Below are 22,416 nucleotides of genomic sequence, written 5' to 3' on the forward strand. Positions count from 1 at the left end.
GGTCGCCAGCCTTCGGCTACTCGATTACCGTATCGAGTCCAGATCGATGAGTATCGACTCGATGCGACCGAGATGATTTGGTTACTTTAATTTGATTTGTCACCTGCCAGTATTTGAAGAACGTTTTGAGAAATACGTCCAAGTTAGATCGGCTATCCGAGCTCAGATCTATTATAATCTATTCGTCCTCAACCAAGTGGTAGTTTATACGATTTTCATGTTAATATTTAAAGAAGGTATTGAGAGAATACGTCTGTCCACCGGTCGAATTAGCAACTACTCGATTACCTACCGTATCGAGTGCGTATCAAATGAGCATCGATTTGACTAGTCCGAGATGATTCGGTTGAAAATATGGTATCATGATATCTGTCATTGTTAAATTGATGTACTTAGAAGGATTCTATGCGTATGCAGTTTTATATTGCAGGCGAAGGTTAGGAAATAGTAAAAGTAGTTAAATGATATGTTACCTACATGTCATTTAACTACTTTTACAATATTTTATTTATCGATACACAATTAAAATTACATAATCTGTCTATCTCCTGTTGAAATTCATTTTTAATATTCAAAATGTTTTCGTTTAGTCCGGGTATAGACCAACTAAGGTCTAAGTAAGTCAGAATAAACATTCGTTTACTCTTAAATTGGATGTAGGAAACAGAGTTCGCCAAACTTCATCCGTTGATCCAGTGTGTACGCAGATTTAAAAACATGTTCTTCTTTTTTTAAAAAAAAGTTTATTATTTCGGCCAGTGCAAATTATGCTTTGAATAAATTCAACAATACCCCGAATTCCAAATTCAAATTAAAGCAGTGCCGTTCATCCATTCATAGACCAAGAATAGTGCTGTTAAAATGTACTCGATTTAAACCCCGGTGTTTCGTGAGTCGCAGTAGCGCGTCGGCTAGTGGTGGGACAGGAATCTTATTAAAACTTAGACATCCCTCGCCAGTTTCCACTGTGACTATTTTGTTTTATATACGACTTTAGGAGTGGGAGGTTAATAATTGCTTACGAAAATTGGTGTGGTGTATTTTCGCAATATACGCTTCGAAAACGTAAACAAATTATATGTAATTATCTCGTTACACTTATACTATCTCAGTTTTGATCCATAGATGAGACACAAAATGCTACATGCAAGTGTTACAATTTTTTTTAAAGGGTTAAACATTTTGCCCGTACTTATTTAGGTATTCTATTGTGTGTAGAAAGGCAATGCAAGAATTTTGACAAGTGGAAAGACATTCCGGGAAAAACTATGATAAAAAATTAATATATAACGTTATCTAAAATGACGCAGGTGCACAATGCAAAGTTGCAACCTCCCTTGTTAAAAAGTAATGGGGCAGTGTTGGTGTTAATCCCATATTCAGTTCATATATAGTTATATATATATATAATAGAGAAATAATAAATAACAATATACCAGTGGCCGCAGGGGCCCTATTCTTTAATCCTCACAATTGCTATTATTACATACATACATATACGTTTATATCCCTTGCGAGGTAGACAGAGCCAACAGTCTTGAAAAGACTGAAAAGACAAGTTCAACTGTATGGCCTAATGGATAAAATTGATATTCAAATAGTGACAGGTTGCTAGCCCATCGTCTAAGTACCCCAATCACCTAAAAATATGATACAATGGTTATAGAAAATAATACGAGAACGAACGATTCTAATAAAACTTTAACTTTTATTCCTAGTTGCAATATACGGGAGGATCCAAATCTTTAGGATTGTCCGAGATTTCGTTTCATAATTTGTTTTTGGTAGATAAGCAACATAGTAATATTCTGTTCCATTTGAATATCATGTTCCAGAATACTGCTTTGGATTGACTATGGTTACATTTTAATTTTATTGTTATTAGTATGACTAATTTATTCGTTATTAGTATGACTTCTTCATCATTTTATCCAGCCAATACAAATTCGACAACATAAAATATAAAACAACATCGTGAACTTTTTGGCGGGAACCCAAACGTAATTTTGTTTGTGCCGTAATATTTTTCCAAAATATGTGTAAGATGACTAATTATTATTTATAAGTATGGATTATTGATAACTAAGTGTTAGTGGATTGGAGAGTGTTACAATATTAATGACATGATTTTGATATGAATGATTTAATAACTTTTGATGTTGTCTCAAAATATCCTGATAAAGGGCGAAGTGTGCCCGGTTGCACCCTCCACTGAAGTGATTCGGGGCCCGGGGTCCGCCTTCCGACTTTTCTCTCTCCACTTGGTCCGGTTTTCGGCGTCCTCGGATTTCAGTCCATTGGCTCGAATGTCATCTTTTTCGACGTCCAGCCATGATCTTAAATAAAGTTTAATTCTAAACTAGATACTGGCAAAACTAAGCTCATGAAAAAGTTTGATTGCCAGAAAGAAAAAAAAAACAACATAATAATGTGGATGATACAATGCGCGTATAAAAGTAGGTAAGTATGTTTGTCAACTCTTAAGGCAACATACACACACACTCGATACAAAATAAAAAAATACAGAAATTCTGATAAAAGGTTTGCCCACAATCTCAAAGCTTCAATATCAAAATTAAAGAATGATAATTTACAATTTGAATTAGAAAGTAAAAAATTACATGATTTCGCCAATAGGTGTCGCTAAAACAGATATTTATTTGTCCATAGATTATTTTTATTTAATTGCGCTCAATACCGCAGGTAGGTATCAGCTAGCTTTATCATCATATAAATACCTTGGACAAATATTCTCTAACTGCAATTTCCAGCTAAACATTACCCGCTCACGTGCACCCGTCTCCAAGGCCTTTTATTTTAGAACAAAATGCTGTAATATATATTGGGTATAACATTACCGCCGGTAATGTACGCCCGTATTCTCCCAAGGCGGCAAGCGTCCAAGCCGCACGTTACTGCCGGCAGGTGTTTCAACTGAAATTGTTTCTAGGTCCAATGTAAATATTAGTTAATTAAGTGTAAACCGAGGAAAGCAGTTATCCCGGCCCGCACCACGGCTGTTTAACTTGGAATCCAGTTTAAAAAGGTTAACCAAAACTCACCTCTATCCGACGCTGATACGGCTTGCTCTCTGTACGCCGCCGTTTTGGTTTGTGCCCGTTGTCGCTCGTGTTTGATTACATTGTGAAACACGTGACATTGTATACTAATTTTAAAATATCTGATTGTATCCTTCGTTATATATTTTAAATGTAAATGTTTGTAAGAATGTATGGATGTGTGTGTTTGGTACTCTTACAAAATAACTACTGAACGGATTTTCATAAAACTTAGCAGTTTAATTTTACATAGCTCAGACATTGGAATAACATAATAAGTTATTTATGGAGATTTAAGGAAGAAGTCACGGGCTAGCGTATCACATATAGCTCGAGTTTTAAAAAAATAACGACAGACAAAGTCCATTTCGTGTTGCAACGAACTACAACGTAATACTTTACGTTAACTGAAGAACGCAAAATATTTGACAAAGTAAAAGTAAAAGTACTATATTACACTCAAAATAAATCATTTTCTTTTTAGTGTTATATAGTTGTAATATTTCTCACTATCCATTGGACAGGTTGAAACAGTAGACTGTAGTAATCTTAAAAGATACTTAAGACGACCACGTTCAGCTGCATGGCCTGAAGATAGAATTAAGATTCAAATAAATTGAGTGATAGGTTGCCAACCCTTCACCTCCAAAGAAGCATCTTATATTTAATCAACCGCAAATTTAAAAAAAGAATTGTCTTCAAAACAAATTTTCTCATTAATTATCCTGGTACTAAGCGGAGTAAATCTTCGGCAGACCGAACCGTTCCGTTTTATGACGATTCGCATGACAAATCATCCGCGTTCCGTTTCACGGCGCAAATTATACAGCGCCTGTGTAATTTTGTAATGTACCCCGGTGTATTAACTGCCTAGTTTATTATAATTAACTGATCGTAAATTCTGAGGATAATATTCGGAATATCTTTGCGGTGACAACGAGAAGTAATTTCGTTCTTACTAATATAATATGCGTTAAAAGAGAGTTAGTAAGAACTTGTATTTGCATGTATGTTTGATACCAAATTGCCAACCAATTTTCTTAAAATAAGTATTACCTACTTTATTTTAAGAAGTAAGGGATTGTAGTTAGTGGAAAAATGTAGTCTCTGTCTACCCTTCCGGGAAAAAGGCTTGATTTGGTATATGTACATGTACTTTAACTCCTGAATCTGGTCGTCAGAGTGGTAACAATGGGATATGAACAATAATAACGCGACATCACGCCTAAGTTTTGATACTCGTAATTAATTAACAAAACGGTTATTTAAACGTTATTACTGAAAGTGCAACGTTAACTCTGGATTTTTTTATTGAATTCTTACTTCTTTGTGATAACAATTAATTTCCAATAAGCAAAATTTTGCTTGTATTCCTTTAATCTTGCTTGTACGACATTCTGGATCACATGCTTCTTAAATTCCATTAAATACAAACATCTGCGAAGCTAGAAAATTATTCGACAGAATTACATTGTCGCATCCGCCGCGCGCGGAAACGCAATTTCCATTTTCTGCGACATGTTCTTGCTCCCACCCCCCACGCTTTGACAGGAAACTGAGTAAGATTTTTTTTCCCCTAAAATTCTTCCCTCTCTCTCATCTTTACGTGTTCGTTTGCATCCTGGGCCTTTAAGTACCTAGGTCCAATATATTTGGACATTTTTTACTCTTCAAACAAAAATTTAGAGATTTTTTTTATAAGTTTTGTTTAGTAATTTGCGGATACCTACTAAGATAAACTTTTTAAAATATATATCCTATCGTATACTATTAAACGAGCAATATTTGTATGTATATTTGATTAAACGTTGATATTTGAAACGGGGCCAAAAATGGATCTAACTAAATCGAAAAACTTCCCACGTCTAGAAAAATACTTTTTGCTTTACACACCTTGATTTTCAGTCCGGTTGAGACTTGGCTCTGTCTACCACGTACGGGATAAAAACTTGTTTATTATATATGTATGTAAAAAAAAATTATAAACCGGAGCAATTATTTAAAATTGAAGGGCAAATAATTCATAGCGTAGCATTAGGGCATTGTTCAACATTTTTGTTTGCAGTCGACGATAAAGCGGTAAAAAAAAAGTCAATTTTTATTATGACCGGTAGTCTGTTCGTTGTATCACGCTAATGTATTATGTCTTTAATATGCTATGACGATAAAAGGTAAACGTGCTTCTAAGCCTATTGCTGTTTTGCAGAGGCGTTTAATACGGTATAATGGTGAAATTATGTTATAAATATTCCCGTGAATAAAAAAAATAATCTTTTTGATTTTCGCAAAACAAATGCGCCACGGCCCTGGATCAAGCCCTGGGAAGTCAGATTTTTACACTAAGCGCCTCTGGTCTGACCACCGCAACCTTTGCAGAGGACACGAACTAGCGATGATGAAATATCGAGTCCTTGTTGACCTTGGAAATCATCTATACTAACATTATAAAGATGAAGAGTTTGTTTTTTTTGTATTTTTGAACGCGCTAATCTCAGGAACTACTGGTTCGAAGTGAAAAGTTATTTTTGCGTTGAATAGACCATTTATCGAGGAAGGCTTTAGGCTGTATAACATAACGCTGTAACTATGAGGAGTAAAGAAATAATAGAAAATGTGAAAAAAACGGGTAAAATTATTCATCCTTGAGGACTTCACTGGTGACCAAAATAACTATTCCACGCGGACGAATTCGCGGGCACAGCTAGTCTTCAATATAGATAGTATCGATAGCTCAGTTTGGTACAATAGTATCAAGAACTACAATATGCCATGTGATTCCCGGCACCAATACAAAAAAATAGGATCACTCCATCTCTTTACCATGGAAGTCGTAAAAGGCGACTGAGAGATAGGCTTATTAACTTGATATTCTTTTTTAAGCAATGGGCTGTCACTATTTGAATCTCAATTCCATCATTAAGCTTATCAGTTGAACGTGGCCAATCAGTCTTTTCAAGACAGTCGGCTCTGTCTACTCCGCAAGGAATATTGACATGATTATATGTATGTATGTATACTATATATGTATTTTCAATAGCGCTTTTGAAATTGATCTTCAGTGCTGTCTAGATTAACATCCAATACCCAGACCAATCAGAGAAAGTTCGTTTTTCATCATGCCCTGACCGGGATTCGAACCCGGGAACTCCGGTGCACAGACAAGCCTATTACCGCTGCGTCACAGAAGCTATCTGATTTTTTTATACGGACCGAAGTTACATAACTACTTTTGCAAAGTACCAACTGAAATATACTTCTCTGTGCCCTCGCTGACATTTCGTGACGAACGCTATTCGACTTGGCTAATGAAATAAAAACCTCAGTCGATTTATGTATTCGATGTAATTCGATTCCATGTAATCGAGCGCAGCGGTAATCCCCAATGACAATAGGTACCCTTTTATACTCGTACTCTATACTATTTTTGGAAATAATAATATCATGGATAAGGAACAGCGTGATAAGGGAATGTTGTGATGTGAAAGAAGATATAGTGACAGGAATGCTTAGATGGTTCGTTCATGTCAAGAGGATGAATGAAAGCAGGTTGCTAAGCAAATGTACAAAGGCAGTGTGAGTGAGACTGTTGGAGTGGGAAGGCCTAGACGAACGTTAGTGCCTTGATCAAATCGGAGACGTTCTAGCAAAAGGTCAGGTCAAAAGCACCCGAAACCGATAAGCTTGCATCAAGAGAGTTATGAATGTGGATGAAGCGAAATAAGTATGCAGGAATCGTGATAAGTGGAAAGATATGATCTCTGCCTACCTCTCCGGAAAAAAGGTGTGATTTATGAATGTATGTTTTCTCATATCTCATATCATCTCAACTTAGATCTCATAAATTTAAATTCCAAATAACTTTGGCGTAACTTTCGTATTGAATTAGGTTTAAAATGTATGATGCACTTTATGATTGTGTCAAAAATATGTATTTCTTTTTTTTTAGTCGGACAACAAAAGCAATTCGACCACAGATGCTTCCAGAGCAAAAAAATTGTCATCGTGGACCTACTTAAAATTTCTTCAGAAATAAATAGTACCCTTGTATAAAGTTTCTCCTAGTCTAAAGTTTAGTTGTATTTTGTACCCTTGATGTACGTAAATATATATAAGATATAATAACGTCTTTATCCCTTACGGGGTACACAGAGCCAACAGTTTCAAACTGACTGAAACGCTACGTTCAGCGTACGCATGGCTTAATGTATCTTACCTTCAACTATTTAATGTAAATCTGTACAACCTTTGTCCCTGCCCTACAAAAGAGCTTCATATAAGATTCATACAGAATCAGAGATCTCATATCTTATCCACACATCCCTTTGAGACGTCGTATCGGCCGGCTCACATATAAATGCTAATGTCTGTGTGTATGTATGTAGGTCCTAATTACTCACATGGACGTACTCAATTATGTACCGTGTGCCATTTCCGTTTGTGCTCGTAATAATGGCCTATAAGAGGTCAGTTATTAGATCCTGAAATAACTATATGAAATTAGGAAAGTAGGTGTTAGGTACTTCAAGGTAAAATAACTTTTGCTGGAAGCTTCTCTCGCGTGTAATTTACCTTTAAAACCTGTGTTTGACCTCAGGTTACAGGCTATACTTATTCATATTTTTTTTTATTCAACCAATGAAATTACCATTACATAGTCAAGGGTAGTGAATGAACACGTGGCCTATCAGTGTTTTCAAGACTGCTGGCTCTGTCTACCCTGCAATAGATATAGACCCACAAATTAATTAACCTATGGGTTAAGCAGAGAAATTAAGTGGGTGTTGCTTAATGAAATTAAAACTTTTCATCGGTTATCATGTTATTAAAAAAGCTGGTCGTATGTAAAATAAAAGTTGGAAGAAGGAACGAGTTTCCAAACTCAATTTATACCAAAAGAAACAGTAGACACACTTGTTCTTCATATCACTTAAGTGTTAAATTTGAACTTTGCCTTTCACTCTTTACCAAACTGTTGGCTCTTTCTAACCCGTAAAGCATAAAAATATACGTACCTACGTTTATGTATTGCTTGAATTTTAACGGTCTCTGTGGCGCAGCGGTAGTGCCTTTCTGTAACATTGGAGGCCTTCCGGGTTCAAATCCCGGTCAGGGCATGATGAGAAACGAAAGCTCTTTGATTATCCTGGTTCTTGGATGTTTATCTATCTAAGTATTTATTATAAAATATAGTATCGTTGGGTTAATATCTAGAAACACTAGTCTCGAACTAACTTCGAGGCTAACTCAATCTGTGTAATCTGTCCTGTATATATATTAATTAATTTATATATTTAACAAAGACAGTCTACCTAATGTATCCATTAGTCATATGAAATATTATTATCGTGTTAGCAAAAAAAGTATAGTACATTTTCCTCGACACTTGTTATTGCCATTATGATCATTTGAGCTCGTAATTGGCAAAGGGCCAATCCTACTTCCTACTTATATTATAAATGCGAAAGTTTGTGAGTATGTCAGGATGTCAGTATGATTGTTTCTTATTCTTTCACGCAATAACTAATGAACCGATTACGATGAAATTTGGTATGTAGGTAGCTGAAAACCCAGAATAATATAGCATATAGGTTACTTTTTATACCGGAGTCCCTTCGGGAATAATTCCACGCGGAGGAAGTCGCGGGCGGCCTAGTAAATAATGTAATAGGCTTCCTAGATGTAATAATGGCCATTAATTATTTATTTATTTAAAAATTATTGTACAAAATACAAATGTATAGCGCAATTGGCGGACATAATGCTTGAAGCATTATCTACCAGTCAACTTTTGAATTACTTAAGAAGACGAAAAATAGTCATGTCTTCTCCGTGTGTTTCACTACCGTGTGGTTCCTGGCACTTTTTATACTTACTTTTGTTCTTTCCTATGTATGCCGTTAAAAGCGATTAAGGCACAAACTTAAACATTTGGAATTCTTCGTGTAGGTGTGGGCTACCAACCTGTTATTATTTGAATCTTAATTCCATCATGAAGCCATACAGCTGAACGTGGCCTTTCTGTCTTTTAGAAACTGTTGGCCCTGTCTACCCCGCAAGGGATATAGATGTGACTATATGTACTTAAATGTTGAAAACTACGCCTTATTCATTTTCTATAACGTCGGCTTACGTAAAACTGCCTATTTTTAAACTGTTATTTTTTATGCTAGGCGCTGAGATATATTTATTTTTAACGAATAAAATTTTATTGAAAAGCTTTTTACAATGGCTGCAGTTTATAGTTTTGAACTCAGTTTCATTTTAGTAGTTATTTGATAGTGTTTTGCATAATATTTTATAGAACAGCTTTAAACTGAAGTCGATTTAATTTTATCGGGTTGGTTGGAAGCAACCTCCACCGCGAGGCTTTGGAGCCCAGGGTCCACTTTAGACAGAAGAGTGATGAAGTTTACTTGCATTATGTTAGGTATATACCTATCCGTCAGGCATTCTTATAACCTAGCCTTTTTCCCACGGGAGAAAGCACAGCTATAAATCTCCACTTCTTAACATCATAAAATTAACTGTGTTAATTTTATATTAGGCAATTTTTACCCAACCTAACAAATATGGAAATATCGCAACAGCCTTTACAACGTAATTTTATCCTAATAGGTAACAAACAGTGACGCAAAACAGTGCTCTAATTAAACAAAAAAAAACGATACCAGTGAAAAAGGTGCGATTCGCCAAAACATTCCCATAACACACATGTGATTCAAAAATGCCCGAAACGGACAGGAGGACACTGACCTTATCGTAAAAAAAAAAAACAAAAAAAAAATTGTGATACAAATGTGTGTGCGCGTACGTGAAACTGTCAGGTGGCTATGAGGCGGGGGGCGTGGGTGCCCCCTCGCCTCTTATCAGGAGATAAGGCGCCGTGGCTCGAAGCCGGAGCGGAGGCCGTCGAATCTTCACCGTGACTCGGCCGGGTGAACGCCGGCCGCCGCCCAACATGCTGCATTCCCTGAACGCTCTCGCCGGCAAGATATCACCGGGTGGCGGCCTGGACACAAACGCGAATAGGCACTCGCTGCCTAACAAGAACCACAAGCTGGCGTCACCGTCGTCGCCGTACTCCAAGCCCAAGTAAGTGACATTGACCTGTTAGTTGTTGTAGACTGGACGTTGTGGGCTAGAAGTGAGTTTGTGATTGGGTGACTAATTTAGGAAAGAGATTCGCGAATCGAAAAAAAAAATTTCGTGATTTTCAAATATTGTGTCTTGTGTGAGTATGCCGCCGCTAATTTGGTTTTGAAAATGGAACATGTTTGAAAACCAAATGAAGTCAATAAAACCACCGACGCCACTTCTACTTTTTAATGTTTAGACGTGTACGATTTCCATTAGTCGATGCAAGCGGCCTTATATTACATATATATTTAGAAGTCATGAATTCAGTTCACATTATGTTTATTCAACATAAAGTACTTACGCTTTGTCTGTCTCCAATTAACTAATATTTTGTTTTACTGAATCTAAAATGTCCCGTCTATAAACTTTAAATGTCTTCGTCATATTTCACCGCTGCATTTTCTTTTAATTTTTAAGCTGTCAAGATAAAAACATACTCGCAGTGTGATCGTAATGTCCTACATTCTAATCTTACAAGTCTGTGGGACAATCTTACTGGTGCCAGATTTAATAGATACCTACTTACTTATTTCTTATTTATAAACTGAAATGTTTCGTGTATCGCTTTGTTTTCTCTTCACGCCTTATCCTTCAGAAGATATTCTGAACTATTCTTATTGAAATTTTGCGTATATATTATAATGAAGAGTCTGGAGAAGGATATAGGTATGGAACTTTTCATCCCGGTAAAAATTAAATTTGCCGTGGAAATGGCGAACAGTTATCTTTTATAGGTGGCGCTAAATTCGTGCGGGCGGAGCTGCGGGTAATAGCTAGTCACTACATAGTATAAAACAAAGTCGCTATTTTAGTCTGTTTGTCTGTATGCTTAAATCTTTAAAATTACGCAACGGATTTTGATGCGGTTTTTTTGTAACAGGTAGAGTGATTCAAGAGGAAGGTTTTTATGTATAATTTTTTCCGAATTTTGCACCCGTGCGAAGCCGGGGCGGGTCGCTAGTAATCTATAAAATAAAAACTAGGTTAGAAAACTTTATTTAGACATTTCACTTCAGTTGAAGGAAGATCAGAGTAGGTGTATGATAAGATACATTAATGCTACTTAAATATCTGATAACATTAATTGCGCGTGTGAATATAAATAGAAAAACTAACTGAAGGGGTAATTTTAATTTTGTTTATTCAAACTATCTTTTAAAAGAAAGAAAACTATTTTATTACGTAAATTCAATCAAGGGACATTTGAAAGCTTGTAAAATTATGATTCTTCTTGTAAGCGATGGGCTAGTGTCCTGTCACTACTTAAATCTCAATGCCATTATCAAGCCATACTGGCCTTCCAATCTTTTTTGAGATTATTGACTCTGTCTTCCCCTGAAGTAAGGGATAATGACACGATTTGAAGTAATAAGTAAGCTTATGTAAAATATTAGCTAATAAAGTATTAAAATGTGCCCCCCACTTTCAAACTTCATAGTGGAAAATTGTACCAAAAATTGCATGTATTAGATTCAATTTATTTATAATTAATCTTAAACGAAAATTGGTTTGTTGAAAATCGATGAAGTATTTTTTAAAAACATAACTACATTTCAAGACAGATGACTCTGTCTACCCAGCATAGAATAAAAACATGATTATATTATTGTATGTACGATGATGTAATGATTAAAAATACTTAGCTGTAAACGTCATTTTTAATCATAAATCGACCTCACTACGTCATGTAGGTTTAAACAGGCTTATCCTTCGTCGTCAATGTTAGCTTTAGGAGCGCGCTTATCTCAAAGTGACTGTATTTTCGAAATTGACTTTTTTAGCGGTTCACTTAGCTTTTTTTGTATTACATATTATTATAAAATCTAATAATATTTAGCTAGTGGCTTTTTCATTAGGTGACATATTCGTTTTATTAATTTTAAAGTAAACCAAACATCACTGACGGAGAAAAAACATAAATTTTAACCAAAACAAAATCAAGATTATGTAGAAATCAAGATCGATTTCGATTCGATTTGACGGTCACCGTGGTGAAGCAGTAGTGCGCTTGTCTGTGACATAGTAAGTCCCGGTTTTAATCCCGGCCAGGGCATAATGAGAAATGAACTTAATCTGATTAACGTGGGTTTTGGATGTTATCTATGTATATACCAGGTATTTATTATCAAATATAGTATCGTTAAGTTAGTATCTCGTTACACAAATCTCGAACTTACTTCGAGGCTAACACGATCTGTATAATCTGTCCTTCATGTATTTATTTATTAGTAAATTAATGCTAAAATAATTGAGAAACGAAATGAAATCACGAAAGTTCCGAAAATACCAAGTGCTGTACCGTATGACTGGGAATCCCAATTATTCCCGCTCGTTCACGTCGGAATTCAGACGAATGAATATGACGAACGCCAGATTTCCTCCCACGTACATTAGAGTATAAAGGGATATTAAATTTTTAACAAGACTCCAATGTGTATTAAAGTATTTTTAATTTAAATCCTAACTACGGAATCAATGTAAAACAGTTTGTCATATATGTGAATCTAGCTTTTTCTCGTGTTTATACCTTACGGGCTAGACAGTGCCTTTATCCACAAGACTATATAAACACGTTCAGCTAGATGACTCAATGGTGTAAATAAAACTTGAAGATAGTGACAGATTGCAAGTTCATCGCTTTAAAAAATATCCCATTTTACGAGTATATTTATTTTCGAAAATTCTTCCTAAGCGCATTATGTCTAGTTTTTTCTTTCCGTTATTGTAACTGTTAGTAATATTTACCTTAATAAAATGCGCTCAAAGCTATTATTGTAACTTCATCCTTTTCAATATAAATAAAAAGAATATTGAGGAAACAAATTATTTCCTTCTGTAATTATTTGGGATAAAAGAAGTAACGATTTATCCCCGATAAAGTATAAGTAGGTTGTTATAATATACATGCATATGTACATGTAGTCAAGTCTTTTTTCCTTGCGATGTAGACAGAGCCAACAGTCCTGAAAAGACTGAAAGGCCACGTTCAGATATATGGTTTAATGATGTAATTGAGATTCAAATAGTGACAGGTTGTTAGCCCATCGCTTAATAGAAGAACCCCAAGTCCCACTCCATCTTGTTCCCATGGATGTCGTAAAAGGCGACTAAGGCATGGGCTTCTAAACTTGGCGTTCTTCTTTTCGGCGACGAGCTACCAACCTGACAATGTATGAATTTCAATTCTATCATTAAGCCAAACAGCTGAACGTGGCCCATCAGTCTTTTTAAGACTTTTGTCTCTGTCTACCTCGCATTGGATATAGACGTGATTATGCGTATGTATATAGATCACTTGAACTTATAGCACTCCCCCTTTATGATCGTCGTCGGTTAAAAACAGCCAAAAGTTGCGTTCTGATTTCCCCACGAGTGAATACCAAAAATGCCGATCAATAGATAACAAAGCCTAGATAAGTTGTAATAACATGATTCATACACTATACACGAGTAGTGTTTGTATGTGTGGGTATATGTTGGACAACTCACAGGGTAGGGTCAAATTTTTCTTATGAATAAGTGTTGTGCCGTGTGGTTCCCGGCGCCGATTAAAAAAAGAATAAATAATGCTATTAGCATTAAGTTCGCCTGTTGTACTTTGCAAATTGTAATTGTTACAATAAAGAATAAATAAATAGGACCACTCCATCTCGTTCCTAAGGTGACTAAGGGATAGGCTCATAAACGTGGGATACTTCTTTTAGCAACCTGTACTTTATAACTGTATTTTAATTATTAAAATACAAACGACTTGACAACGATAAAGGTCGCATGGCCACATTGCCTTTGCCTCACCGCAAAATGTGTGAAATGAAAACAAAAAAAACCGTGGGGTACCCGCAAAACTTATATAGTGTGAATAAAACTCGCGGAACTAACAGCACATAGTGCGCTGTGAGTACAGCTCGTCTGGGCCTTGTGTTGATCGTGTTGATAAGTGATAAGAGTTGTAATCGAGCGATGTACGCCCTTATCAGTGATAACGTAATGGCAAACAAGTGCGTCGGGTACGGAGCGTGGCACGACCACGACACATATTCTAGAACAATAAGGTACATGAGATTTGTTAACGTTTTTGAGACTACATTTTTCTTTTTTTTTTTTGGTGACCATGGCTTTCCTCTTGCCAAGATTATTTATGCGCGTGCAAGCTTGTTTCGCTTCATCCAAATGCATCATAAATATTTTGGATAGTGAAGATTAGTCTTAGGTTTTTATTAGCTGAACGTGGCCTGTCAGTCTGTTCAAGGCTGTTGGCTCTGTCTACCCCGCAAGGGATATAAACGTGATTATATGAATGTATGTAGTTTATTTTTTTAAAGGTCATTGTTAAGACGTCATATAATTATTTATAAAACTCAATTAATGGTATGATACGTTAGACGGTAGGTACCTATCCTTAACCGACGAGCCTGTATGAAAATATTGCAAAAGTGATGAAAAATAAAAAGAGGTTATCACGGATCCTGGCGAGTGGAAAAATGTAATACTTCTTTGTCTGTGTAACAAGTGTATTAAAACTCCTATATTATAATCTACTATGTTGCCGCCTGAAAGTAATCTAATCAAATTTGCCAAAATCCATCAAAATCAGTCTTTGAGTTTATTTGTTCACAAGACAAAAATACAAGTTTTTTTTTATAAATATTAGTGTTTAAAAAAAATTATTGCGAAATGTGAGCAATAAATTATAACCAAATTGTAAAAAAAAATGTAAGTTTAACTAGAGACAGTAAACATACAGTAAACATAGTTTTAAGTAATTTATTTGTCGTCAACCAATGTTCTGTATCCAAAAGATATGACAATTATTAAGTGATGTAGAAATGTCCCATGATAATGAAAAGACAGTGGCAGGCAATGCGATTTGGGCTATAAGTTGATAACCTAGTCAAAAGGTACGTCAATTTTTTATTTTATATTTTTAGAACATAATTTTGTTAACCTAAGATTTATAAAATCGAAATCAATATTTTATTCAGAAAATTGTAATAATAAGATTTATTATTCAAAAGGTCGATTAGAAATTTCAATTGCAATTGTAACCAAATAAGGAGTTGTATTTTTATGCAAATTAAATGTTGCAATTTAAACAAAGAATTACCTACACTGCAGCAAGATTTTAATTCACACGATCCTTTGTGTAGTAAAGAAATTAGTTTGCTCCAAGTAATTGCATTATTTCAAGACTTTTTCTTTTACATATTCCCTACCTACATATAATAATATAAGTTTGGATATTTGTGAAGTTGACGTTGTTGAAGAAAATGCTGTAGTGCAGTTTGTTACCGCTTCTTCTGCACTGACGCCTTGGAAGCGGCAGTAAACTTAGTTTTAAGTAATTTATTGGACGTCAACCAATGTTGTGAAAGCAAAAGATTTGACAATTATTAAGCTATATGAAGTACCCTTTGAATAAATTTTTTTAATTGGATTTGAATTTGAGTATAAAATGTGACGATAAACCAACATTATTTACGCATAGGCTATCTACTGTCTACTATACATATATTGTCTAGTAATAATAATTTACTAATTATGTCTAACACCAAAATCAAAGATTAAGAAGAAATTAGTATTTTTACGAAGTATTTTTAGAAATTGTTTTTTTTTTATCATGGTTAATCTCAGACAAGAAACTTATTACATTTTATCCACTTAATCTGCCTAACATAGCGTTTATGAAACGGACTGGGTTTAAGTTTAAACACAAAAAATAAACACACATACACACATGTAAGTGCACGACAAATATTCCTCTTCAAAAAACAGATTTTCCGACCTCAAATCAAAATCCCACCTTTAGCCGCGATGAAACTGAGATTTACGCATCTGAAAATAAAACTAGTTATATTTCGTTTCACGCGAGATTTACATGCGCAAAGCTTAGTGGGTTGTTTACAAACCTACAGGGCTCTTTCAGAAAACGTGAAATTCCCCTAGAGCCCTTCGGCATAAAACTAGGTATAAAAGGATTCCAAAAACAAACCCTTTTGGACAAAGTCCGAGGATTTGTTGGAAAACTCTGTTGGACAGGTAAAAAACTAAAGTTTGAGCGAATTATTTTATAAAGTGTTTTTTTTATTTTTATGTCGGGAATTGATGGAAATCTTTTACAATTTGATGCTTTAACGTTTTCACTGGAAATGAATGAAATACTGGACCTACTTTTAATGCCCATTTTTAATATAAAAGTTCTAGGAGAATTACTTAATAAAGATTCGTATCATTAACGAAATATCTATTAATTAAATCTGAAATTGAATCTGAAATTGAGTTAAAATTACATAGAAACTAAACCATTGTTTGTTTGTTACAGTGGGATGAATATGAACATCAACAACAACAACAACAACAGCATAAACAACAACAACAATGAGGAGAAACCTGACATGCCTGATCCCGATTACATCAAGGTAATGTACCTATATTTCAATTTGATATTATAATACATACATATGATCACGTCTATCCCTTACGGGGTACACAGAACCAACAGTCTTGAAAAGACTGATAGGCCACGTTCAGCTGTTTGGCTTGATGATAGAATAGAGATTCAAATAGTGACGAGTTGCTAGTCCATCGCCTAAAAGAAGAATCCCAAGTTTATAAGCCTATCCCTTAGTCGCCTTTTACGACATCGATGGGAACGAGATGTAGTGGTCCTATTCTTTTTTTTATTGGTGCCAGGAACCACACGCCACGGCGATATTATATCTTAACTAATATTAAAAATATTGTTTATTTCTTCGTTGTCATCATCTAATTCCACCTGATTAAAGTCCCGGATGCATCCTCACCTCTCTGGAGAGGAGCCCGGGGTATACCCGTGACCATGGGTTCTAGATTGGGTGAGTCAGGTTTCTACACGAAGCGACTTCAATCTGACCTCCGCAAAACCGTTGCAGGTAAACCTAACCCTAAAGGTATTGGATCAATCATGGTCACACATCCAGTTGCCTAAATGTGCAGGTTTCCTCACGATGTTAAGTCTCGGGCAATAGTAAGATTATAATTATAGACAGTATGGATATTATTAGAAAGAAAAATACAACTGAACGAATTGCAAAAAATATTTCGTACAGTCTCCTAAAAAAAGGAGCTGTTTGCGAACCCTTCCGATTGGAAGCCTGCCACTTCATAAATATTTGCGTATTTTTTACCATTTGTTTCCAGTCTGTATAAAACCGTTCGAATAATATTTTCTTACAGATATTTTATCGTTCTCAAACATCTTTATGAAACTGTTTATTTGTTTATTTTTTCTGTTCAGATCTATTTTTGGAAGTATTTTAAACTATTCTTATCATTCCCTCTCTTTTTCTCTCGTCTTTGAGTATTCTCAATAGTAAGCAACCTCCGCCACTATCATTTGGGGTCCGTTTTACAAAAACTCCTCAATTCATTCTAGTCAAATCGACTCAAAAATCTATCCATAGTGATACTATAAATGTGTTTGTCTTTATTTCGTGCGGAGCCGCAGGCGAAAGCTTGTATATATATATAATACATACGTAATAAATCACACAGATTTAATTAGCCCCAAATTATCCAAATTAAATTCTAGACTTTTGGTTCAGAGACAATTTTTGATTGCGCCAAACATACAATATATTTCTACTACTTTTTATATTACGAGTACATATCATATTCTTTTTTAAATAATTACCCATGTTTAAATGTCGTGTAGTTACCGGCACTTTACAATAGATTTTCTCCATATCTCTCTCATGGATGTCGATAAAAGGCGACTAAGGGATTATTCTTGGCATTCTTCTTGTGGGCGATGAGCTAGCAACCTGTCACTATTTGAATCTCAATTCCATCTTTAAGCTACATAGCTGAACGTGGCCTTTCAGTCCTTGTAAGACTGTTCGCTCTGTCTACCCCGGAAGGGATAAAGACGTGATTATGTGTATGTATGTTTAAATGTCTGTTTCCATCATTAAAACTATCCATATTAAAATGTAAAATGGTCGCGTGACCGCAACTCAATTTAAAATCAATCAATAGGTTAATGGATAACTGTACGAACTACCCACACTCGTCTCATGGGGATTTTAATTACGTCCATATTTTATTTGATTTGCTTACAAATCTGTGCCAGGCATTTAAACCTTTTTTTCTTAAAACTACTTAAATAAAACTGTACCTAATAACATCAATAAGAGATACAAGATAAACAAACTTAAATACTAAACAAAAGTATATTATGTCGTGTGATTATCCCTTATGAGGTAGACAAATTCATCAGTTTCTATAACGCTTAATTTCCAATTTAAGCCAGATGGCTAATTGATGGCTCGTAGCCTATCGCCTAAGAAAAGATTCTCAAGTTTAACTCTTATCATTCCCCGATTCACTTATCCCTTATTGAAAGTGTCCTTAGTACATAATACATACAAACATATTAATATATACGGGACAAATGACACAGATCGAGTTAGCCTCGAAGTAAGTTCGAGACTTGTGTTACGAGATACTTACTCAACGATACTATATATTTTATGAAAAATACTTATTTAGATAAAAATCTAAGACCCAGACCAATAAAAAACAGTTCATTTCTCATCATGCCCTGGCCGGTATTCGAACCCGAGACCTCCGGTGTCACAGGCAAGCGTAATACCGCTGCGCAACAGAGGCCGTCATATTGATATGTCTTTTCTCTATTAGTTTATTCCATCACCATGATGTGAAACAAATATGGCGCGGGGGAAAGCAATGCTCTACCCTCATCAGACTTCTCATGCATTTGGAATCAGATCATACTATTGCTGTTTGTTTTCAGGGTTATTGCCCCGACGAATTGCTCACACAAAAATTATACAATACACTACACTATACAATACACCTATAACGCTTGAAAGTCTTCAAATAATGAGACGTTTATAAAGTGGCCCCACCCCATATGGGCATCCAATATTTAATCCTCTTATTACTGTACATACATACATATAATCACGTCTATATCCCTTGCGGGGTAAGCAGAACGAACAGTCTTCAAAAGACTGATAGGCCACGTTTAGCTGTTTGATTTAATGATAGAATTGAGATTCAAATTTCAAAAGCCACAAAGAAGAATCCCAATTTTATAAGCCTATCCTTTAGTCATCCTCTTATTAAAATGGCTTAAATTTCTAATAGGTAAAACAAAAGTTATGGAAATAAACAAAATTTTATCTGAATATTGTAAGACGAAATCTTATATTGCACCTGAAACTATGATGTATCGCATGTAATTATCTGTGCAGTTGTAAAGCTGTCAAGTTTTTCTTTTAGTATATAAAATTTTTGGTGAAGCTTGCTGAGTATATATATAAAGACACTTTATAAATATGTATGCTGTTCATAAAATGTTATAAAATCTATAAAGATCACATGGATATCAATTTATTTTTATAATTATATACTTCTATTTCTAGGATTCTGAATTCTATCAATTTAACTGTATGTATTTGTAAACAGCTTAACTAACTTGGTGTCCGTTTGCAAATTTCAGATGTTCGTCGGCCAAGTGCCGAGGAGTATGGACGAGAAGGACCTCAGGCTCATGTTCGAGGAGTTTGGTCGCGTGCACCAGATCAACGTTCTCCGGGACAAGATCACCGGAGCCAGTAAAGGTGGGAGACTCCGTTTAGAATCGTCACCAACCAATATCAATTATATCTTACGTAAAAATTTGCATCTGAATCACACCTTCTCGGAATGTCTTAATTGAAAGCACCTTATTGTAATTAACTTGAATAGTTGCGCTTGCATCTATGAAATTGCACGATTTTGATAGCTGCGTTAGAGATGGAATCAGTTTTTATTGATCAATGACATTATTTTTCTTATTGTTTTATAATTAGTACTATTTACATTTTCAACTTTCTGATCTTTCTTATCCAATTTCACCTTCAGACTTTATGCTTCGTAAACCCTTATGTTTGGATTTTGTTACCCGTGATATGGCCACACATTTATAAATCCACTATACTTAGTATCCGTTTTATACTATTTGAGCTATGTTTTTTTTTAAATGTACATAATGATTAGAAAAAATTTAAATAACAATCACAAAAAAATAAGTAGTGAATATTGTATTGACTTCATTTAAAAACTATTCAGTGATTTATTAACACTGATAATGCAAAGCGTAGCAGCGGGAGGTGCAACATATAATACTCAAAGATGAGAGAAAAAACCGAATAGAAAAAAACGCATTAAAAATTTACTGAAAACTATGCTCTCATCTCTGAAAGAGAAAACATCATATTCTTTCAAGTTTATAGAAAAAAGTTTGCTGCTACTCCTAAAAGTAATTTTTCCAAAGTAATATACGATTCACTTATCGTCAACTCTCACGTACTCTGTCCAACTTTAATCTTAACTTTTGGAACGAATCATCTCTGGAACACACATGCGCAAACTCCTTCCTCAAGTGCTACAAACTTGGCTTTCAAACCATATTTTTCTTATTTGTCGAGCGCCACACGTTTTATCGCGTAAATTTTGAAAAATCCAAAGTTTCAATATTTTATTGCGCTTCTTCCACGTTTTCTATTTTTCATCGGAGCACATTTCAGTATCAACTTTAGCTAAACTAAGAATGTGTTTCAGACAAAACAAATAACTAATTTGAGTGCAGTATGTTACTGACATTATTTGAAAATGTGAAAATGTGTTGATGTGGGTAAGCCGCTCAATTTTGATGAAATTATATAAAAATAAACATTTGCCAAATTTCCTACAACTCTTACAACCGATTGCACGCCTATCACTCTGGGAGCATTTTATGTAGATACAAACTTCAATTATTTCAGTCAGTTTTATACGTTTAAAGTCATCTTTTACTGGTCCTATGTGAGAGGGATAATAATGATTGCTTACCAAATTTAAGTTGTGATAAAGTGCAATAAAAATGCGTATGATAATAAAATATACAGACCCTTCTAAAGGAACAATACAGAAGGTTAGCTATTTTTAATTGAGATTGTCAGACTTCGATTCAAGACTAACGAAGTCGCGGGCAATAACTACTTAAGCGGTATTATTTTATGAATAGAAAAGCTACTTTCAAACGGGTTCTTATTAATACTTCGGAAATAATTTAAATTTTGACGGCGGCTTTTCAGGCAGCCGCAGTACAAAGTCGATATTTTAATCTCCAATTTGTGCGAAATTGCCCGAATTTAATACCAAATAAGCTCTAATTTGGAATTCCCGAAATAGAATAATAACTTTGCTGTACATGTTTGCGTAATGAAATAGGTATGTTATTACGAATCTGGTTAGCATTTTATTGGTATGATCGGTTGACACTTTAGAACGGAACCACTCCATCTCTTTCCCATGGATGTCAAAAAAGTCGACTAAGGGATAGGCTTATAAACTTGGGATTTCTCTTGTAGGTAACAAGCAAGCAACCTGTGACTATTTAAATCTCAATTCCATCATAAAGCCATACAGCTGAATGTGCCCTTCAGTCTTTTTGAGACTGTTGACTCTGTCTACCCCGCAAGTGAAATAGACGTGACTATATGTATATATGTTTGGTCACTTAGTTGTTCATTATCATCCCCCTGGCGTCAGTCTCAGTTGCCGCTTCACTTGTCTGGAGAAGAGCCTGATGTGATAATGGTCCAGGTTACGTCTTCACCTGCCTGGTGGGAAACCCTTGGTGGACCTATGACCATGATCCCTTATTTAGTTGAGCCTGATTTTTATACGAAGCGACTTCCGTAGGGCCAACGTACCCTGGAAACCAAGGGATTTTAACTCTTATTGGATCATGATTAATTTTTGACGCTATAAAACTGATAGCTACTAGCACGTGTTTCTAACTGTATTATTCAATATGAGAGTTCACGGGAACAAGATATACGCTCACAAATTCGCGGGCAGAAGTAGGATGTATGTAGAGGCTTTAAAAAGAACGTACCTTGATATATGAATAAATTATTATTTTCTTAAATCTAATTAAATAAATAACACAACTAATTTACTTAACTTGCTTATGTACATATGTTTATGTTATAAATAACATCATACTCGTATAAACTTAACATTTCAGTGATTTGAGATGAACTGATATGAAAAAGATATTATTATCATTTCGTTTCGTTCTACGATTTTGTAATTAACCTTAATGTAATCTCCCTTGTTTGTTCCACATTTTAATTAATTAAAGTTATTTTATTTAGACTTACTAAGACGGTAAGACTTTATTGTGTTT

General features: G+C 35.0%; 1 protein-coding gene across 6 annotated transcripts in view; it reads left to right on the forward strand.

The window, feature by feature from the left end:
• The first annotated feature begins 9,933 nt into the window (after nt 1-9,933).
• The window catches only part of LOC106130884 (CUGBP Elav-like family member 1), a 127,395-nt gene continuing 114,912 nt past the window's right edge, over nt 9,934-22,416 (forward strand). For 2 of the 6 annotated variants that reach the window (XR_001228505.2, XM_013329821.2), the window contains exons 1-3: nt 9,934-10,151; nt 16,516-16,612; nt 19,699-19,819. Coding sequence is in view for 5 of the 6 variants with exons in the window: in XM_013329821.2 (XP_013185275.1) it covers nt 10,018-10,151; nt 16,516-16,612; nt 19,699-19,819 (352 nt within the window). In the remaining variant the exon portion in view is untranslated. Of the gene's footprint in view, nt 10,152-14,141; nt 14,249-16,515; nt 16,613-19,698; nt 19,820-22,416 lie in introns of those variants that run through there. The other 4 variants (XM_060947935.1, XM_013329822.2, XM_060947936.1 and 1 more) reach the window with 4 other exon arrangements.

Source organism: Amyelois transitella, chromosome 14 (genome assembly GCF_032362555.1).
Source record: "Amyelois transitella isolate CPQ chromosome 14, ilAmyTran1.1, whole genome shotgun sequence".
Lineage (NCBI taxonomy): Eukaryota > Metazoa > Arthropoda > Insecta > Lepidoptera > Pyralidae > Amyelois > Amyelois transitella.